Below are 18,258 nucleotides of genomic sequence, written 5' to 3'. Positions count from 1 at the left end.
TTGCAGGTAGGGCATTCCACGCCTCACCACTCTTTGCGTAAAGAACCTACCTCTGACCTCTGTCCTATATCTATTACCGTATCAACAGTTTGATCAATCAAACCAGGTTCCATTCTGGGACCTGACTTGTCCAGAAATCACATCAGGTAGCATCATAACAGCAGCGGAGAGTGTTTTAGCCATTCTGGTTAAAGCTGCCTCTCCAGTAAAACTCTCCGAACAAATATTCTCTGTTATGACTGAAAGAATCCCACATGCTGGCTCAAATGGGGCGATTTTCCAAAAGCAAGTGCATGTAATGTCCACACCAGCATTGTCTGAGCACAAGTTATCAGTTCACGTTAGCTGTAACCTGACTTTCTTTGGTCGCGCGCGTTGTGTAATGAGTGGCTTTCAACATCTCCAGAATATTGCTTTTATGGGCAATTGGCAATTTGATTTCAGAAGCGATGAAAAGTTTTTAAAAGCTCCACTTCCTTTTTTCCAGATTAAAGTGTGTAATATTTAATCCCCTTTTGTTCAGCAGGGCAATCGGAAAAGGAGATAGGCTCACTTCCCTGTTTCTGAAATTCAGAGTGGAGAATGGACGCACATTTTGAAAAAACTAATTCTACCAGTTCCTGCTCCAAGGAGGACCCCGACATGGTCATCAATCGCTTCGAGTTCTGCGGCCACGAACTGCACATCACTCGGGACTTCAGCAAAAACGTTGGGGTCGCTATAGTTATCTGGGAACCTGTAAGTCCCAGTGTTTTATAAAGCAAATCTAGACCTTCTGTCTTCGCGAACACAAAACAACACCCGCTTAAACCTCCATTATGATGCTGAAAGTCAAATTGCTGTAGGGGGTTGGATATGAATGCACGATTGAAATTAGTAATTGTTGAGTGCTGAAGACTAAGGCCACTCTATATCGGCAGTTATTATGATGACAAGAGTGACATAATGCCCTGATAGTAGCGTTATCCCCAATTATAGTAATGAATCATAGAGTAACAGCGTCATCCAGCACAAAAACTTACATCGAATGCCTTGGATCCAAAGTACACATCTTCTTAAATGAAATTAGGCTCGCTGCCTCCACCTTTCAGACACAAGTTCCGAACTCCCACCACCTTCTGGGTAAAATGGCTTTTCCTCACATCCCATCTAAACATCCTGCCCCTTAGATTAAATTTATGCCACCTGGTTCTTGATCCATACACCAAGGGGAACAGTTTCTTCCCGTCTTCTCTATTTATGCCCCTCATGATTTTATACATCTCAATTATGTCCCCCCTCAATCTCCTCTTTTCCAAGGAAAACAATCCAAGTCTGTCCAATCTTTCTTCATAACTCTCCAGACCAGGCAACATCCAGGTAAATCTCCACTGCATCCTTTCAAGCGCTATCACATTCCTCTTATAATGTGAATTCCAGAACTGCGACAGTACTCTAGCTGTGTTTATTTCAGTTCTGGCATAACCTCACTGCTCTTAAATTCTATGCCATGGTGAGTAAAGGCAAATATAACATATGCCTTCTTAACCAGTGTACACACCTGCTCTGCTACTGTAAGGGATCGGCACACCTCTGATCCTGAGTGCTTTGCAGGGTCCAGCTGTGTATCATGCATTCCCTTGCCTTGTTTGTCCTGCCAAGTGTATCACCTCTCACTTATTCGGATTGAATTCCATTTGCCACTGATCCGCCCATTTGGCCATATATCCTCCTGTAATCTAAGGCTGTCCTCCTCACTATGTACCAACCAACCAATTTTCGTATCATCCGTCAACTTACCAATCAACCTTTCTAGATTCATATCTACATCCATTATAAAAACCACAAACAGCAAGGACTCCAACAGTGATCCCTGTGGGACCCCACTGGCTTCCAGCCAGAAAAGCACCACTACATCATTAGTTACCCTCTGCTTCCTGCCACTCAGCCAATTTTGGATACAATTTGCCAAATTTCTTTGGATCCCGTGGGCTCTTATCTTCGCTATCAGTCTCACATGTGGGACCTGATCAAAAGCCTTTTGAAATCCAAATGGTCTACGCCAATTGCATTTCCGTCATTTACACACCCGGTGAACACTTTGAAAAATTTAACCATGTTGGTCAGACATGGTTAGACATAATAAAACCATTCTGACTGTTCTTGACAAACACCTGTGTCTCCAAGTGCAGATTAATTCTGTATCTCAGAATTGTTTCCAATTGTTTCCCCAGTGCTGAGGTGATACAGGTGATGCTGACTGCCCTATAGATTCCTGGTTTATTCCGACCTCCCTTCTTGAATAATGGTTCAACATTGGCTATCCCGCACCTCTCCTGTGGCCAGAGAGGAATTGAAAATTATTGCCAGCGCCCCTGGTATTTCCTCCCTCCCTCACTCCAGAGCCTGGGATACATTTCATCTGGCCCTGGAGATTTGTGGACTTTTGAACTTGCCAGGCCAGTCAGAACCACCTCTCTATGTTAATCTCTTTAATTTTATTATAGTCCTATTCCCTGATTTATATACCCACACCATCCTCGCTCATGGCTGAACACTGACATAAAGTATTCATTTAGACCCCTACTACATCCTTTGACTCCACACACAAATGACTACTGTGGTCCTGAATGGGCCATACTCTTTGCCTAGTTATTCTTTTAATCTTAATATACCTGTAAAACAACTTAGAATTGTTCTTTATTTCACCTGCCAATATGAAATGAAATGAAAATCACTTATTGTCACAAGTAGGCTTCAAATGAAGTTACTGTGAAAAGCCCCTCGTCCCCACATTCCAGCACCTGTTTGGGGAGGCTGAAACGGGAATTGAACCGTGCTGCTGGCCTGCCGTGGTCTGCTTTAAAAGCCAGCAATTTAGCCCTGTGCTAAACCAGATATTTAGATACCCTTTGATGTTCTACTTTTGCTCCTCTAATTTCCTTTTTAAGTTCTCTCTTGCGTATTCTATACCCGTCTAGCGTTCCTGTTGTTTTTTGCCCTCGATATCTTTTTATCCAATGCTGTACATCCGTCGATATCCAGGGTTCACTGGATTTGTTGATCCCACCATTTTTTCTTGAATGAAACATGGTAACCCTGTACTCTCCCTAGTTACTTCTTGACTGCATTCCATTGTTCTGTCACAGATTTACCAAAAGTGTCTGCTTCCTGTCCACTCTGGCCATATCTGATCTTATTGATCTCCCTGTCATATCTGATCTCCCTGTCATACCTGATCTTATTAACATATTCAACCACATAAGACTGTACAAATGAGCAAGGGCAGCTTCAGCAGTCAGAGATTACGAGCCATAATTCAGGTCTTCCTCGGGAGCTGATCACTCATACCACAAGTCATCTTTCAAATTTCTGATATACTATTTTTGAAAAGCAACCTTTCACAATGGTACTCAGCAACTGGATCCCTGTCAACTTTTGTCAGAATAATACCCCCCGTGTACTGAATTATGCGCTATTAACACCATGTGAAAATTAAAAGTTAACTCTTTCATGTTATGTTTCCATTATGATCCACCTGAATGTTTGTTTCAACATATTGTTTCTTAGCTGTCGATCAATATTGAGACTTTAAGCGCATCAGGAATTGTAACTTGGATTCTCATTGTCTCAAAGCACACACCGAACTTCAGTAAAGTTGTAAATTACGGCAGTGAATTAATTGTATTTTTGTTCAACATGTTATTTCAGGGCCGGGTGCTCTGTCATTATTTTGAGGAAGCGCAAATTGTTTTTGCTGAGAAAAAAGTGATCGAATTGGGTTCAGGCACTGGCCTGGTAGGGATTCTTGCTGCCATGCTTGGTAAGTGAATGATTCCACACACTAATATGTTGTATGTTGAGAGAGATAGAGTGGGAGACCGTGAGTATTGATCTCGCTAGCATAGAAATCTATTGTTTAGAAAATAACCATTTCAAAACCATGCAATCCTATCCCCAGCCCACAACGATAAAACCTCAAATCATTTACAGCGCTTTGCAATTCCAGTCAGAGAATTTTCTCTAATCTCAGATCAACCTAATCTACACCCCTTCAATTTACTGCTGTTCATGTGCCTGTCCAAGAGTCGCTTAAATGTCCCTAATGACTCTGACTCCACCACCTCTGCAGGTAGTGCATTCCATACACCCACCACTCTCTATAAAGAACCTACCTTTGACATCTCCCCAAACCTTCCTCCAATCACCTTAAAATTGTGTCCCCTCATGACAGCCATTTCTACCCTGGGGAAAAGTCTCTGGCTATCCACTCTATCCGTGCTTCTCATCACCTTGTACACCTTTATCAAGTCACCTCTCTGCCTTCTTTGCTCCAGTGATAAAGGCCCTAGCTGCCTCAACTTTTCTTCATAAGACATACCCTCCAGTCCAGGCTGCAGCCTGGTAAATCTCCTCTGTACCCTCTCCAAAGCATCCGCATCCTTCCTATAATGAGTCGACCAGAACTGGACATAATATTCCAAGTGTGGTCCAACTAGGGTTTTATAAAGCAGCACCAAAACCTCGCAGCTCTTAAACTCAATCCCCCTGTTAATGAAAGCCAACACACCATACACCATCTTAACAACCCTACCAACCTGGGTGGCAACTTTGAGGGATCTATGTACGTGGACCCCAAGATCCCTCTGTTCCTCCACACTTCCAAGAATCCTGCCTATAACCCTGTATTCAGCATTCAAATTCGACCTTCCAAAATGAATCACTTCACATTTATCAAGGTTGAACTCCATCTGCCACTTCTCAGCCTAGCTCTGCATCCTGTCAATGTCCTATTTAAACCTGCAACAACCCTCAACACTATCAACAGCTCCCCCAACCTTCGTGTCATCGGCAAACTTACTAACCCATCCTTCCACTTCCTTATCCAAGTCATTTATAAAAACCACAAAGAGCAGAGGTCCCAGAACAGATCCTTGCGGGACACCGCTGGTCACTGACCTCCAGGCGGAATACTTTTCATCCACTATCACTCGCTGTCTTCTTTCGGCCAGCCAATTCTGTATCGAGACAGCCAAATGTCCATGTAGCCCATGCCTCCTAACTTTCTGAATGAACCTATCATGGGGAACCTTATCAAATGCCTTACTGAAATCCATATACACCACATCCACTGCCCGACCTTCATCAATGTGTCTCGTCACATCCTCAAAGAATTCAATGAGGCTTGTGAGGCATGACCTGCCCCTCACAAAGCCATGCTGGCTATCTTTAATCAAACTATGTTTTTCTAAATATTCATAAATCCTATCTCTCAGAATCCTTTCCAATATTTTGCTCACCACAGATGTAAGACTGATGGGCCTGTAATTCCCAGGGATTTCTGTATTCGCTTTCTTGAACAGGGGAACAACATTCCCCTACCTCCAATCATCCGACACTACTCCAGTGGAGAGTGAGGACGCAAAGATCATCGCCAACGGCGCAGCAATCTCCTTCGCTTCCCGTAATAACCTTGGGTATATCCCGTCAGGTCCAGGGGACTTATCTATCCTGATGCTTTTCAAAATTTCCAGCACATCCTCCTTCTTAATATCAACCTTAATATCTATTAACCTGGTTCACACTGTTCTCATGAGCAATAAGGTTCCTTCTCTCTCGTGAATACTGAAGCAAAATATTCATTTAGGGCCTCCCCCATCCACTCAGACTCTAGACACAAGTTCCCTCCACTATCCCTGATCGGCCCTACTCTCACTCTGATCAGCCTCTTATTTCTCACATAAGGGTAGAATGCCTTGGGGTTTTCCCTAATCCTTCCCGCCAATGCTTTTTCATGCCCCCTTCTAGCTCTCCTCAGTCCATTTTTGAGTTCCTTCCTGGCTATCTTGTAACCCTCGAGAGCCGAGTTGGATCCTTGCTTCCTCAACCTTACGTAAGCTTCCTTCTTCCTCTTGACTAGAAGCTCCACTTCTCTTGTCATCCAAGGCTCCTTGACCTTACTGTTCCTTCCTCGCATCAGTGGGACAAAACTATCCAGCACTCGCAGCAAGTGCTCCTTAAACAACCCTCACATTACTGTTGTGCATTTCCCCAAGCACAACTGTTCCCACTTTATGCTCCTCAGCACCTGTCTAAAGGCAGTATAATTTCTCCTCCCCCAATTAAATACCTTCCCATACTGTCTGTTCCTATTCCTCTCGATGACTGTGGTAAAGGTTAAGGAGTTGTGGTCACTGCCACCGAAATGCTCTCTCACCGAGACATCTGACTCCTGGCCTGGTTCATTGCCGAGCACCAAGTCCAATATGGCCTCCCCCCTAGACGGCCTATCTACATATTGAGTCAGGAATCCTTCCAGTACACACCTGACAACATCTGCTCCATCCAAACCATTTGCACTAAGGAGGTTCCAGTCAATATTAGGGAAGTAGAAGTCACCCATGACAACAACTCTGTTACTTCTGTACTTTTCCAAGATCTGCCGCTCAATCTGTTCCTCTATCTCTCTGCTGCTATTGGGGGGTCTCTAGAAAACTCCCAATAAAGTGACTGCTCCTTTCTTGTTTCTGACTTCCACCCATACTGACTCAATAGACAAACCCTCCTCAACTACCTCCTTGTCTGCAGCTATGGTGCACTCCCTAATTAACAGTGCCACTCCCCCTCCTCTTTTACCTCCCTCCCTATTGTTCTGAAAACATCAAAACCCCATGACATCTAACAACCATTCCTGTCCCTGTGAAATCCCTGTCTCTGTCATGGCCACAACATCGTAGTTCCAAGTACTGATCCATGCTCTAAGTTCATCTCCCTTATTCCTGCCACTCATTGCATTGGAACAGATACACTATAACCCATTCCACTGAGTGCAACTTTGCCCTATCAACTGTCTATCCTTCCTCACAGACTTACTTCATACTATTTCTGCCTGTTCAACAGCTACCCTATCCTCTGATCCATAGCTCTGGTTCCCATCCACCTGCCAAACTAGTTTAAACCCTCCCAAAGAGCAAACCTCCCACACAGGATATTGGTGCCCCTCCAGTTTAGGTGCATTCCGTCCTTCATGTAAAGGTCCCACCTTCCCCAGAAGATATCCCAATGATCCACAACCCTGGCCCATAACAACGTGTAATGGTGGTATTCATGTTGATGATTTAGCACGTCTTGCAGAGGTTGCCATGGCAGGGTTGTGTGGTGTCGTGGTTGCTGTTCTCCTGAAGAGTGAGTAGTTTGCTGCAAACAATGGTCTGCTTGAGGTTGTTTGAAGGATAGCCACCGGAGGACCTGTCAAACATGAGTCGTGATTGACCCATCCCTCTCACTGACCACATGTCCATTCTTGAGTAGTTCCAGCAGCCGACGGCGTCGGCCCATGCCAGGCGGCCCCCACTCCTGATTCTGAGGAGAACACCTCGGAGAGAGTTCCGAGGATGTAATTGTTATAGGCATGGCACAGCTGGCTTCCCCAACCTCCACCAGTACAGATACATACACCTGGGTGGGAAATGTCAGTGGTCAGGCTTCTGGGGCACAATCTGGTGAGCACCACACTGCTGATAATGTACATTAGGCAGAGGCAAGAACCGCAGGCAAGACAGAAGTTGGAGATCTGCTGTATCCCTGGGCCCAGCTGGGTCCCAGCCTGATGCTGAGCCATTGGAACAGAGTTACCTGGAGCTGATGGCATTGATAGGGACCAACCTGGACATTCAGAGGGAGACGTTAGCATCACTCCAGCAGGTTCATTGCCGATTGGAGGAGTGCCAGAGGCTACAGGCACAGGAGATGGTGCCGGCAATGGGTGGCACCGAGGCCAACACTGCTAGGGTGGTGACCGCAGTGGAGAGACTGGTGCATGACGTCGGCACCATGAGTGAAGGTGCCCAAGGCATTGCGCATTCGGTGACAGCCATGGCTGAGTATCTCGTCAGTATGTCTGCTTCACTGGGGGATCTACCCAGTACCAGGTCGACCTTGGTGGGGTTCTGCGGGGCCTGTCCCGCTCTCAGAGGGGAATGGCCGAGGTTCTGCGGAGCTTGTCCCAGTAGCACGTGGGCATGGCTGAGGCACTGCAGAACATGGCCTGGTCACTGGGGCATGTGTCCCAGTTACTGAGGAGCATAACTGAGGGCATCAACATGATGGTGTGGACTATGGGGAACCACCAGGGCTGGCAAAGCCAGAATGATGCAGGGGCAGCCAGGGCTCGAATCAGCTGCCTCTACATCCCAAGGTGAATCCCAGGGCCCTCTGGGAAGAGGGAGCATGGAGTGCCAACCCGGGCCCGTCCCGTAGTGTGGAGACGGTGGCCACCAGCACTCCAGGGTTCCACCCCCATGATGAGGCCGCATATCAGGGTCAGCACACGGGACAGGGCGGCACGGCTGTGCATTTTCCGTCGACAAGTGAGCTGGGGCCCTCTGGGCCCGGAGCCCCCAGAGGATGGCCGCCAGGGGCATCGAAGACCAAGGGAAGAGGAAAGCAGCTGGCTGCCTTCCCCTCAGATGTGCATCCTGCGGAAACACCAAGACGTAGTGATAGAGCTAGGAGGGCCAGGCACATTGGAGATCACTAAGGGCACCATGGTAGGTGTGAGGGGATGGGGTGGGGTTGGGGACCGGAGGGGTTGCGGGGGTGGCAGTATCGGGAATGGGGTATATTCAGCACATTAAACAACTATTTGCACAAATATTCTGATGCGTCTGTCACTTTCTTCCGCAATGCGGGCTGACCCCTGGGCCCTTTTGCCTGTCTCTCCAGGCAACCCCCTCGTCCCCGTGGAACCTACCCACCCTCCAGCCATGGCCATCTCCAAGGACTGTATCCCATCCCCTGGGTGTTCAGATGTTGGCTGCTGCGTGTATGGTATTTCCTCCCACAGTGGTGTGATCGGAATGCTAGGCAATGACTCTCACATGCTACATGGCCCATGAGAACCCACGGGAACCCACTTGGCATTTGTCAAGTGCTCACTTAACCACGATTGCCAGTTCTCTATTAGCGATAGTCTTCAGCCGCGCAGCCAGAAGCCTCAGTGGTCGATGGGGTTATGGATGATCGGTGGGGCAGACAGGCAGGGACAGGGGTACCCCCAGAATGGCATTGGGACCCAGGGGTTGGCATGGTGGTGCCATGAGCGATTGTAGATCAAGTCACAAGCTTTTGTTTTCCAGTATCGTGTTCAAAAATAAACTGATGGAGTTGAACGGTGGTATGATGAAGTGTTTGTTGAACTGATAGTTGATCAGGACATTTTGATTTCAGTTACCCAAACACTGTCCTATATCAAAGATTGTCTGCCTTAAGCTTAATCACTGATTCATGGGTATTTTCACATTGTCGCTATAATAAAATTGCATGATTGTGTATATATCATGGGGTTAATTGGATTGCTCCAGAAGCTTTTTCCCATATCTAGTCTTTTCACATTGCAATCATGGGGAATCAATATAAGTTGATGTGTCATTATTCTTGAACTTTCTTTTGGCAGGCGGACATGTAACATTGACAGACCAACCAAAGGTTCTGAGTCAAATAGAATACAACGTCACCAGTAATATCCCCTCTGCCAATCTTCACCTTGCAAAAGTCTGCGCACTCTCTTGGGGTAGAGACCATTATCAATTTCCATCAGACTATGACTACATCCTGGGTTCAGATATTGTCTACAAATCACATGAATTCGATTTACTGATAAATACCTTACTGCACTTGAGCAACCAAAACACCATCATTTATTTATCTTCAAAAATGCGTCAGGACATGGGAACCATCGACTTTTTTGAAAACCGCATTCCGGAATATTTTAACAGAGAAATTGTTCACAGAATTGCAGAAAAAAAAATCAATGTTTATAAGCTTACCAAAAAGTAATTGGAGTGCTGATAAAAAGGACATTTTGTCGAGGATTTACATATTTTACTCTTCAAGACACTTCGCAAGGATATCAGACAAAATAGAAACTTGATACTATATGATAAGGGGGTGCTAATTGGTTGCAAGTTGAATCTATTCTGTCGTGGCATTGACAACATGCCATTCATTTAATGATGACTGACAGTCAACTGCCAAAAATTTCTTACAATTTAAATCATGCACCACAGTCTCTGATTAACCGTGGCATCGCCCCATGGAATGAACCATCAATGGCTCTAACTTGCTTTGTTAAAGTATAATAGCCCAGGGTTTAGAGAACACCAAAGTATATCATGGATATACTGATATATATATATGACCCACAACTTTTAATAGATTTTGGTTATGGGGAGCACAAGGGCCCACTTTCCAGGTGTTGTGCAACAGAGACCGTAAGTATTTTTAAACAAATGTTTATTCTATGAATCCAGTTCACATTTTATAAACACACAGTAAACAATTTATCAATACCAACACAATTAATCCCCAGAGATACAATACTCTATAGGTAACCCTTAATAACTTTCCGAACAACATCCATAAGTCAAATACCCTTTTTAACAAAGACAGCAGGTTTGAATTCTCTACAGAAAGAAGTTATCACTTTTAAATTATCATGTGATCTGAATACATTCTTTAGCATGCAGAGAGAGAGAGATCAAAATACACCTTCCTGTTTGAATGCAGCTCCCAACTGAAAACGAAACCAAAAACTCACTACAAAACAGTTTCCAGCTCAAAATGAAAGTAAAAGCCAGAAACACAGCTCAGCTCCACCCACACAATGACATCACTGCAGCTATTTGATAAACACACTTTTCTTAAAGGGACCCTCACATGACACCTCCCCCCCAAGAAAAAAAATAAACAATCAACTTCAAGATGGTTTCATTTTTCACCTTTTCACTTTCCTTTAAGAAATATTGACAAGCGATATACTTTTTTGTTTAACAAAACAAACACGCAAACATTTATAATAACATAGTCCATTTTAGTTATGCTTCCTCCACCGAACCTGCTTCTCTTGAATGAAATGAAATGAAAATGAAATGAAATGAATGAAAATCACTTATTGTCACAAGTGGGCTTCAAATGAAGTTACTGTGAAAAGCCCCAGTCCGGCGCCTGTTCGGGGAGGCTGGTACGGGAATTGAACCGTGCAGCTGGCCTGCCTTGGTCTGCTTTAAAAGCCAGCGATTTAGCCCAGTGTGCTAAACCAGCCCCAGCTAAACCAGCTAAACCATTCGTGACAAAGCATCGGCTATCACATTTTCTCATCCTGCCACATGTCTTATTTTTAAATGAAATGGCTGTAACAATAAACTCCATCGAAACAGTCCGGCATTGTTATTCCGGTCTCGCTCCAAAAACATCAATGGATTATGATCAGTATATATAATTGTATCAGATGGATTGCTGGTAATATAAATTTGAAAATGTTGCAAAGCTAGCACCAAGCTCAAAATCTCCTTCTCAATCGTTGAATACTTCTTCTGGTGCTTATTTAATTTCTTTGAAAAATAACCAATAGGCCGCTCTAGTCCTTCGTCGTCATCTTGTAAGAGCACCGCACCTACGCCCACATCAAAGAACAAAGAACAAAGAAATGTACAGCACAGGAACAGGCCCTTCGGCCCTCCAAGCCCGTGCCGACCATGCTGCCCGACTAAACTACAATCTTCTACACTTCCTTGGTCTGTATCCCTCTATTCCCATCCTACTCATGTATTTGTCAAGATGCCCCTTAAATGACACTATCGTCCCTGCTTCCACCACCTCCTCCGGTAGCGAGTTCCAGGCACCCACTACCCTCTGTGTAAAAAACTTGCCTCGTACATCTACTCTAAACCTTGCCCCTCTCACCTTAAACCTTTGCCCCCTAGTAATTGACCCCTCTACCCTGGGGAAAAGCTCTGACTATCCACTCTGTCTATGCCCCTCATAATTTTGTAGACCTCTATCAGATCGCCCCTCAACCTCCGCCGTTCCAGTGAGAACAAACCAAGTTTATTCAACCGTTCCTCATAGCTAATGCCCTCCATACCAGGCAACATTCTGGTAAATCTCCTTCTGCACCCTCTCTAAAGCCTCCACATCCTTCTGGTAGTGTGGCGACCAGAATTGAACACTATATGCCAAGTGTGGCCTAACTAAAGTCCTATACAGCTGCAACATGACTTGCCAATTCTTATACTCAATGCCCCGGCCAATGAGGGCAAGCATGCCGTATGCCTTCTTGACTACCTTCTCCACCTGTGTTGCCCCTTTCAGTGACCTGTGAACCTGTACTCCTAGATCTCTCTGACTTTCAATACTCTTGAGGGTTCTACCATTCACTCGCAACAACAGTCACTTTGAATGGTTTTGTGTAATTTGGGATGGCCAACACAGGAGCAGTGGTTAACACAGCCTTCAGGCTGTAAAATGCCTGTTGACATTCCGCTGTCCACTGAAATTTGCTATGCTTCTTTAGCAAGTCCGTCAGTGGAGCGACCATACTGCTAAATTCCGGCACAAATTGACGATAAAATCCACTTATGCCAAGAAATCGCATTAATTCCCTTTATGTCGAGACTATTGGAAACTCCCTAATAATTTTGTTTTCACATCCCGTGGGACCTTTCGACCTTGTCCAATTGTATGGCCAAGGAAAGTGACTTGGGCTTTTCCAAATTCACTTTTGGCTAGGTTTGCCACCAAACCCGCCTCCTGAAGTCGATCGAATAACTACATCAGATGCTTCAAATGTTCTTTCCATGTCTGACTAAAAATTACCAGATCGTTGATTTATACCGTACAATTGGGTAATCCTGAAACCACTTTCTTAGTTAACCGTTAAAATGTGGCTGGGGTGTTTTCATGCCAAATGGCATAACTTTGAATTTGTCTATACCATCTGGAGTCACAAAAGCTGAAATCTCCTACGTCCTTTCGGATAAAGGTACCTTTATGTAAATCCAATTTGAAAATGAAAGCTGATTGTCCCACGTTCTCAATGCAATCCTCCAAGCGTGGGATAGCATTAACCTTTCTATAGTCCACACACAACCGTTGGGTACCATCCGGTTTCGGTACCATCACTATGGATGAGCCCCATTGGCTGCAACCCACTTCAATTATGCCATTGTTAAGCATACTTTCAATTTCTTTGTTAACATGTGCCAATTTTAAAGGGTTAAGTCGATATGGATGTTGTTAGATAGGAACAGCATTTCCCACATCTACATCATGTATAGCCATTTTAGTACATCCCAACGTATCCCCACAAACTTGCCCATGTGATATCAATAACTCTTTCGGGTCAGTTCATTTTTCCTCTGGAAGGTAACTCAACAATTTATCCCAATTTTTAAGATTATCCTCATTTTCCAATTTAATTTGAGGGACGTCAAATTCAAAGTCATCTGGATTTGGTTCTTCACTTTGAGTTAGAATCATTAAAACCTCCTCCTTTTCCTCTCCTTCTCTTTCAAAGTGCCTTTTAAGCATATTCACATGACACACTCGGTGAGTTTTCCTTCTATCCGGCGATCTTACCACATAATTCACTTCATTTAATTTCCTTTCCATCTGATAAGGTCCTCAGATCTTGCTTTTAAAGGTTCACCTACCACTGATAACAATACTAAAACTTTATCTCCACCGGCAAAACTACCAACTTTTTGCTTTCTTGTCCGCTACCCATTCCATCACATGTTGTGCAATTTTTAAATGTTGCCCAGCCAATTCCCCTGCTCTATTTAATTGGTCCCCAAAATTTGATACTAGCTCTACCTACCAGTAATGTAAGTTCCGACTGCTCACTCACCAATTTTTCCTTAATCAATTTAAGTGGTCCTCTTACCTCATGACCAAAAATTAGTTCAAAAGGACTGAATTTGGTTGACTCATTAGTTGCATCCCTAATTGCAAATAGTACAACTGGAATTCCTTTATCCCAATCCACTGAATAATCTTGACAATAAGCCCTCAACATTGTCTTCAATGTCTGATGCCACCTTTCTGACGCTCCCTGCGATTCTGGATGGTACGCAGTTGATTTAAATTGTTTTATTCCTAAGCTATCCATAACTTCCTTGAATAACTGTGAGGTAAAATTTGATCCTTGATCCGATTGTATTTCTGTGGGTCGTCCATATCTAGTAAAGCATTTAAGTAACTCCCCCACAATCGTTTTAGCTGTATTATTGCATACTGGAATGGCCTCTGGAAACCTAGTAGACACATCCATTACAGTCAAAATATATTGATTCCCACTATTCGTTTTAGGAAGCTGTCCTACGCAATCAATTAAGACCCTTGGAAAAGGTTCCTCAAATACTGGAATGGGTATTAAGGGCGCTGGTTTTATCACTGCTTGAGGTTTCCCTACCACTTGACATGTGTGACATGATCGACAAAATTTAACTACATCCTTATGTCGTGCAGGCCAATAAAAATGTTTTTGTATTTTAGCTTGCGTTTTCCTTACTCCCAAATGACCTCCCACTGGTACCTCATGTGCTACTCGCAACACCTACTTTCTCTACCCTACCGGCAATACCACTTGATGAACTTCTGCCCACTTTTCATCCGTCTGCATATGTAAAGGTCTCCATTTTCTCATCAAGACATCATTTTTATGGTAATAACATTCTGATATACAATCAGAATTCTCTTCTGTGTATGTTTTCTGATTCATCCATTTTATTTCCATGTCTTTCTGGTGTAACTCTGCCAATTTTCCTGAACTAAAATTGTGGGTCGTGTCCTTTTTCAACCATCTGATCAAAAATTGTTTCTGATAATGATAAGTTGAACTTGAACTTTATCTTCACTCTTTGAGTTCTCCTCTTGTCTTAACCTGTGACTTTGCGACCTTGTTACTACACAATCCGGGAAAACCCCAGGATATTCGTCCTTAAACACTTGAGTTGTCTGATTTTCCACTGGTTTATCAACCACAGTAGGCATCACTTCCACCTGCGATCCAGCTATATCATTACCCAAGATAAACTATATTCCTGGACCAGATAGTTTCTCTATTAATCCTACTACCACTTCACCACTCTTCACTGGACTTTCCAACCTTACCTTATAGAACATAGAACAATACAGCGAAGTACAGGCCCTTCGGCCCACGATGTTGCACCGAAACAAAAGCCATCTAACCTACACTATGCCATTATCATCCATATGTTTATCCAATAAACTTTTAAATGCCCTCAATGTTGGCGAGTTCACTACTGTAGCAGGTAGGGCATTCCACGGCCTCACTACTCTTTGCGTAAAGAACCTACCTCTGACCTCTGTCCTATATCTATTACCCCTCAGTTTAAAGTTATGTCCCCTCGTGCCAGCCATTTCCATCCGCGGGAGAAGGCTCTCACGGTCCACCCTATCCAACCCCCTGATCATTTTGTATGCCTCTATTAAGTCTCCTCTTAACCTTCTTCTCTCCAACGAAAACAACCTCAAGTCCATCAGCCTTTCCTCATAAGATTTTCCCTCCATACCAGGCAACATCCTGGTAAATCTCCTCTGCACCCGCTCCAAAGCCTCCACGTCCTTCCTATAATGCGGTGACCAGAACTGTACGCAATACTCCAAATGCGGCCGTACCAGAGTTCTGTACAGCTGTAACATGACCTCCCGACTCCGGAACTCAATCCCTCTACCAATAAAGGCCAACACTCCATAGGCCTTCTTCACAACCCTATCAACCTGGGTGGCAACTTTCAGGGATCTATGTACATGGACACCTAGATCCCTCTGCTCATCCACACTTCCAAGAACTTTACCATTAGCCAAATATTCCGCATTCCTGTTATTCCTTCCAAAGTGAATCACCTCACACTTCTCTACATTAAACTCCATTTGCCACCTCTCAGCCCAGCTCTGCAGCTTATCTATATCCCTCTGTAACCTGCTACATCCTTCCACACTATCGACAACACCACCGACTTTAGTATCGTCTGCAAATTTACTCACCCACCCTTCTGCGCCTTCCTCTAGGTCATTGATAAAAATGACAAACAGCAACGGCCCCAGAACAGATCCTTGTGGTACTCCACTTGTGACTGTACTCCATTATGAACATTTCCCATCAACCACCACCCTCTGTCTTCTTTCAGCTAGCCAATTTCTGATCCACATCTCTAAATCACCCTCAATCCCCAGCCTCCGTATTTTCTGCAATAGCCTACCGTGGGGAACCTTATCAAACGCTTTGCTGAAATCCATATACACCACATCAACTGCTCTACCCTCATCTACCTGTTCAGTCACCTTCTCAAAGAACTCAATAAGGTTTGTGAGGCATGACCTACCCTTCACAAAGCCATGCTGACTATCCCTGATCATATTATTCCTATCTAGATGATTATAAATCTTGTCTCTTATAATCCCCTCCAAGACTTTACCCACTACAGACGTGAGGCTCACTGGTCTATAGTTGCCGGGGTTGTCTCTGCTCCCCTTTTTGAACAAAGGGACCACATTTGCTGTCCTCCAGTCCTCTGGCACTATTCCTGTAGCCAATGATGACATAAAAATCAAAGCCAAAGGTCCAGCAATCTCTTCCCTGGCCTCCCAGAGAATCCTAGGATAAATCCCATCAGGTCCCGGGGACTTATCTATTTTCAGCCTGTCCAGAATTGCCAACACCTCTTCCCTACGTACCTCAATGCCATCTATTCTATTAGCCTGGGGCTCAGCATTCTCCTCCACAACATTATCTTTTTCCTGAGTGAATACTGACGAAAAATATTCATTTAGTACCTCGCCTATCTCTTCAGACTCCACACACAATTTCCCATCCCTGTCCTTGACTGGTCCTACTCTTTCCCTAGTCATTCGCTTATTCCTGACATACCTATAGAAAGCTTTTGGGTTTTCCTTGATCCTACCTGCCAAATACTTCTCATGTCCCCTCCTTGCTCGTCTTAGCTCTCTCTTTAGATCCTTCCTCGCTACCTTGTAACTATCCATCGCCCCAACTGAAACTTCACACCTCATCTTCACATAGGCCTCCTTCTTCCTCCTAACAAGAGATTCCACTTCCTTGGTAAACCACGGTTCCCTCTCTCGACGCCTTCCTCCCTGCCTGACCGGTACATACTTATCAAGAACACGCAGTAGCTGATCCTTGAACAAGCCCCACTTATCCAGTGTGCCCAACACTTGCAGCCTACTTCTCCACCTTATCCCCCCCAAGTCACGTCTAATGGCATCATAATTGCCCTTCCCCCAGCTATAACTCTTGCCCTGCGGTGTATACTTATCCCTTTCCAACATTAACGTAAACGTCACCGAATTGTGGTCACTGTCCCCAAAGTGCTCTCCTACCTCCAAATCCAACACCTGGCCTGGTTCATTACCCAAAACCAAATCCAACGTGGCCTCGCCTCTTGTTGGCCTGTCAACATATTGTTTCAGGAAACCCTCCTGCACACACTGTACAAAAAACGACCCATCTATTGTACTCGAACTATATCTTTTCCAGTCAATATTTGGAAAGTTAAAGTCTCCCATAATAACTACCCTGTTACTTTCGCTCTTATCCAGAATCATCTTCGCCATCCTTTCCTCTACATCCCTAGAACTATTAGGAGGCCTATAAAAAACTCCCAACAGGGTGACCTCTCCTTTCCTGTTTCTAACTTCAGCCCATACTACCTCGGAAGAAGAGTCCCCATCTAGCATCCTCTCCGCCACCGTAATACTGCTCTTGACTAGCAGCGCCACACCTCCCCATCTTTTGCCTCCTTCTCTGAGCTTACTAAAACACCTAAACCCCGGAACCTGCAACATCCATTCCTGTCCCTGCTCTATCCATGTCTCCGAAATGGCCACAACATCCAAGTCCCAGGTACCAACCCATGCTGCCAGTTCCCCTACCTTGTTTCGTATACTCCTGGCATTGAAGTAGACACACTTCAAACCACCTACCTGAACACTGGCCCCCTCCTGCGACGTCAAATCTGTGCTCCTGACCTCTATACTCTCATTCTCCCTTACCCTAAAACTACAATCCAGGTTCCCATGCCCCTGCTGCATTAGTTTAAACCCCCCCAAAGAGCACTAACAAATCTCCCCCCCAGGATATTTGTGCCCCTCAGGTTCAGATGTAGACCATCCTGTCTGTAGAGGTCCCACCTTCCCCAGAAAGAGCCCCAGTTATCCAGAAATCTGAATCCCTCCCGCCTGCACCAACCCTGTAGCCACGTGTTTAAATGCTCTCTCTCCCTATTCCTCATCTCACTATCACGTGGCACGGGCAACAACCCAGAGATAACAACTCTGTTTGTTCTAGTTCTGAGCTTCCATCCTAGCTCCCTGAAAGCCTGACTGACATCCTTGTCCCCTTTCCTACCTATGTCGTTAGTGCCAATGTGGACCACGACTTGGGGCTGCTCCCCC

General features: G+C 44.8%; 1 protein-coding gene across 1 annotated transcript; it reads left to right on the top strand.

Moving 5' to 3' along the window:
- Window positions 1-543: 543 nt before the first annotated feature.
- On the top strand, window positions 544-9,920 carry LOC140387242 (EEF1A lysine methyltransferase 3-like). Its single transcript, XM_072470206.1, has 3 exons — window positions 544-738; window positions 3,691-3,802; window positions 9,434-9,920. The coding sequence occupies exons 1-3, from the start codon at window positions 583-585 to the stop codon at window positions 9,814-9,816; spliced, it is 651 nt and encodes a 216-aa protein (XP_072326307.1). The 5' UTR covers window positions 544-582; the 3' UTR covers window positions 9,817-9,920.
- The last annotated feature ends 8,338 nt before the right edge of the window (window positions 9,921-18,258 follow it).

The sequence above is a fragment of the Scyliorhinus torazame genome, chromosome 12, assembly GCF_047496885.1.
Source record: "Scyliorhinus torazame isolate Kashiwa2021f chromosome 12, sScyTor2.1, whole genome shotgun sequence".
NCBI lineage: Eukaryota > Metazoa > Chordata > Chondrichthyes > Carcharhiniformes > Scyliorhinidae > Scyliorhinus > Scyliorhinus torazame.
This window is presented reverse-complemented; position numbering and strand designations above follow the sequence as displayed.

Excerpts from the sequence above, each read along its gene's own strand:
- LOC140387242 (XM_072470206.1), top strand. The coding sequence starts at position 583 with ATGGACGCACATTTTGAAAAAACTAATTCTACCAGTTCCTGCTCCAAG. Across the intron at positions 739-3,690 it reads CTATAGTTATCTGGGAACCT|GGCCGGGTGCTCTGTCATTA; the intron begins GTAAGTCCCAGT and ends ATGTTATTTCAG. Across the intron at positions 3,803-9,433 it reads GATTCTTGCTGCCATGCTTG|GCGGACATGTAACATTGACA; the intron begins GTAAGTGAATGA and ends TTCTTTTGGCAG.